Source organism: Egretta garzetta, unplaced genomic scaffold (genome assembly GCF_000687185.1).
Source record: "Egretta garzetta isolate BGI_Z169 unplaced genomic scaffold, ASM68718v1 scaffold27, whole genome shotgun sequence".
Taxonomy (NCBI): domain Eukaryota; kingdom Metazoa; phylum Chordata; class Aves; order Pelecaniformes; family Ardeidae; genus Egretta; species Egretta garzetta.
In genome coordinates, this window is record NW_009260400.1 from 1,303,294 (window position 1) to 1,307,009 (window position 3,716).

General features: G+C 63.2%; 1 protein-coding gene across 1 annotated transcript in view; it reads left to right on the forward strand.

Moving 5' to 3' along the window:
- BCAR1 (BCAR1 scaffold protein, Cas family member) overlaps positions 1 to 3,716 on the forward strand; it is an 11,005-nt gene that overhangs the window by 5,735 nt on the left and 1,554 nt on the right. Inside the window, 4 exon segments of the mRNA XM_035898795.1 lie at positions 1 to 456; positions 1,680 to 1,841; positions 2,075 to 2,179; positions 2,649 to 3,685. The exon segment at positions 1 to 456 is cut by the window's left edge and continues 80 nt beyond it. Of these exon segments, the coding sequence (XP_035754688.1) occupies positions 1 to 456; positions 1,680 to 1,841; positions 2,075 to 2,179; positions 2,649 to 3,685 (1,760 nt within the window).

Below are 3,716 nucleotides of genomic sequence, written 5' to 3' on the forward strand. Positions count from 1 at the left end.
CAGGCACCGCCACAGCCGCCGGTGCCACAGCCGGCTCTGCCTTACCTCCACCAAGGGGGTTACACCCCGCTGTCGCCTGCCTCGCAGTACACACCCATGCACCCTGCTTACGCCCCCCAAGGGGACAACGTCTACCTGATGCCGGTCCCCAGCAAGGGACAGCAGGGTCTCTACCCGGGCTCGGCCCCCACCGGACAATTTCCGCCTGCCCTGGCTAAGCAGCCGCCCACCTACCCGAAGCAGACGCCTCCCCATGCCTTCCCCAGCCCTGGCCAGGAGATCTACCAGGTCCCCCCCTCCCTTGGCCAGGCGGCAGAGGCATACCCCGGGGGCTCTGCCAGCCCCCCCCAGGATGTCTACCAGGTTCCTCCCTCAGCCGGTCAGGCTCAAGACATCTACCAGGTGCCCCCATCACTGGACATGAGGAGCTGGGAAGGGCACAAACCCCAGGGAAAGGTAGGATGAGGGTCCTGGAGGGGGCGGGGTGGCAGCACAGTTGCAGAGTGCTCTGTGGTCCATGGTGCCAGGGCTGTGGGGCTCAGGCTTGTCTGCCCGCCCGCTGTCTCCTGGAGTGGGAAGTCCTTGTGCGGGGGGGGGTGTGGAAACCCGGCCCCACGCTGCTGGCAGCTGCAGGCATGCCAGGGGGGTCCCTGCGGTGGCTGAGGTGCCCCAGTTGGTGTGGGCTACCCAGCTTGGGGCTGGCACAGCGTTTGGCACTCAAGTCTCTTTCATGGGCTCTACGCCAGTGTCACCAAGGGCATGGCAGACATTCCTGGGGTGGGCACAGGGTGCTGGTAACCCAGGAGCTGCTTAGAGATGCCCCTTGGCCGGACCCTGCAGCTATGGAAGTAGCTGCAGTACCCAGCACAGTGCTGAGATGTCTCCTCCCTCCTGGGAGCATGGGCAAGGGCAGGCAGCCGATGCCAGCGTGTCCCGACTGTGCCAGGGAGCCTGCCAGTGCTTGCTTGTTGGATTTGCCAGTGAGGCAAGGGTGAGCCACCAATCCGTCCCCACCATGGGGATCCTGGTGTGGTGGCCCCGTCCAGGGCAGCCTAGCAGCTACATCCCAGACACCAGGCTCCTCCCGGCTCTGCCACTTCCCTGGCACGTCATCCTGGGGAAGAGGAGTGAGGCGCTTTTGGCATCGTGTTTTTCCGGGAAGGCTACCCTGACTCACACCCCTGAGAAGCAGCCGTTTGAGGGCGGGGGCTGCCAAAATCACGACTGGGATATGGGGAAGAGACCAGCTCGGCACCTCTGCCAATTGCTTAGCCCTTCTTGCCCCCTGGCACCGGCTGGGCAGGGTGCCACAACCAGCTGGGTTTGGTTGTTTGCCACTCGGCAGATCCCTGCTCGCGTCTTGGTGCCGGAATTGGCCGGTCCCTTCTGCATGCCGTGGCCGTGCCGGCTGGGCTTTGTCTCTCAGCGAGGCTCAACGCTATAAATAACTGGTGATATCATCCCCCGTTGCTGCGAAGAGCATGCACGCCCAGCCGGGGAGCGCCCTCCCGTGGGCACTGGTTTGCCTGGTGCCGGATGGTCTGGTATGGGATCTGGCCACTCATCCTCATTCCCTCCCCATTGCTGGGTTTTGGGGGGGGCAGTGGTGATGCAGGGTGAGGGGGCAGGCTGGGGATGCTTGGTGGTGCCCACCTCATCCCTTTCCCTCTTCTTACCAGGTGCTGGTGCCCACCCGTGTGGGGCAAGTGTATGTCTACGATTCCCCCAAGGGCGAGCAGGATGAGTATGATTTCCCTCGCCACCTTCTCTCTGCGGGCTCCCAGGAGGTCTATGATGTGCTGCCTGTCCGAGGGGGGGTCCCGAGCCAGTTCAGCCAGGAGGTGAGACTGATCAGGGGGTCTGGGGGGGGGTTGCTGGCTACACACCCTGCTGCATGAGATGCTCTGGCACAGCCTGGGATCCAAACCTGGGCAAATTACACCAAAAGCTGGCCATGTTATGGGCCTTGGGGCTTCTTTTGGTGCCTTCATCCTTCCCAGCCAGTCCCTGGGAGGAGGCGAGTGCCCACACTATCCCTGACACACCGTCCTGTGTCCCCCCATGCTGCATCCAGGTCTACGACACCCCTCCCATGGCAGTGAAGGGTCCTAATGGGCAGGACCCAAGACAGGAGATCTATGACGTGCCCCCCAGCGTGGAGAAGAATCTGCACCAAACTGTAAGTGCTGCTGGGAAGCTCCCAGGTTCTCCATGTAAGAAAGATGCATTTTGCAGTGGGAACAATCACTCGTTGGAACAACCTCCCCAGGGGTGTGGTGGCATCCCCGGCACTGGAGGCTTTCAAGGTGTGAGGGGACAGGGTGCTAGATGATCTTGTCTAGGGGCTGAGCTTGGACCAGATGATCTTTCAAGGTCCCTTCCAACCTGGGCTGTTTTAGGTTTTTGTGATCCCCGCCCCAAAGGGGATGCAGGAGGCTGGGGGTGCTGCGGCAGGGCCATGCCAGCCTCAGGAGCAGGGATGCCCATGAGGTGTGCAGCTTTGTCCTGGCACGCACCCAGCACAGTCTTATGTACCCAGGGCTGACACATGTGTGCACCGCAGCACGGCACAGCCCACCTGTGCATCCACGCGCGACCTGGGCTGGCTCTCCTGGCAACGCTGATGGTGCCTGCTCTTGCCCTTGCAGGTGTACGATGTCCCCCCCTCGGTTAGCAAGGATGTGCCAGATGGCCCAGGGCAGGAGGAGACCTATGACGTGCCCCCTGCCTTTGCCAAGCAGAAAGCCTTCGACCCCTCCCGCCACCCCCTCATCCTGACCCAGCAGGAGCCCTACTTGCCAGAGGATGTCTACAATGTGCCACCAACGGCTGGGAAAGGTACCACCGAGCCGACGCTCTCCCATGAGAACTACGACGTGCCTCCCAGCCTCAAGAAGCTGGGGGGGTCAGCCTTCCCCTCCCAGGAGGTGTATGACGTGCCCCGGGACCTGCATGCCCCGGGCAAGGGCTCCCTGGACATGGAAGGCAAGTACATCTACGATGTCCCGCCACAAGTGGACCGCGAGGCCAAGGGTGCTGATGCCAAACGCCTCTCGGCCTCCAGCACAGGCAGCACCCGCAGCAACATCTCCACATCCTCGCTGGATGTGGTGCCTGTGAAGGAGCCGGCCAAGGGAGCCGGCAAGGAGTTCTCCCTGGACTTGGATGCCGCCATGGAGACGCTGGCCAAGCTCCAGCACGGTGTTGGCGGTGCAGTCTCCTACCTCATGTCCTTCATCAGTGCCAACTGGCGCAGCCCTGAGCACATGGAAGCCAATGCTGCCAGCATCCTTGGGGCAGCCGAGGGTGTCCGGACGGCCCTCCGGGACCTACTGGAGTTTGCCCGGGGGGCAGTGGGCAATGCCGCCCAGGCCTCCGACCGCTCCCTCTACACCAAGCTCAGCAAGCAGCTGCAGAAGATGGAGGAGGTCTACCAGGCCCTGGCACGGCATGGCCAAGCGCTGGACGCTTGCCACTGGGCCCCGAGCGCACTGGCCGGCGGCAAGCCAGGCACAGATGACTTGGAGCACTTTGTCATGCACTCACGTGGTGTCCCCGATGATACCAAGCAGTTGGCCTCCTTCCTGCATGGCAACGCCTCCCTCCTCTTCAAACGGACAAAGCTGGCAGCGGAGAGCGGTGGCCATGGGCCCCCTCACCCCTCCGACAAGGCCAGCAGCATCCAGTCACGGCCCCCGCCCCCCCCGCCCCAGCTA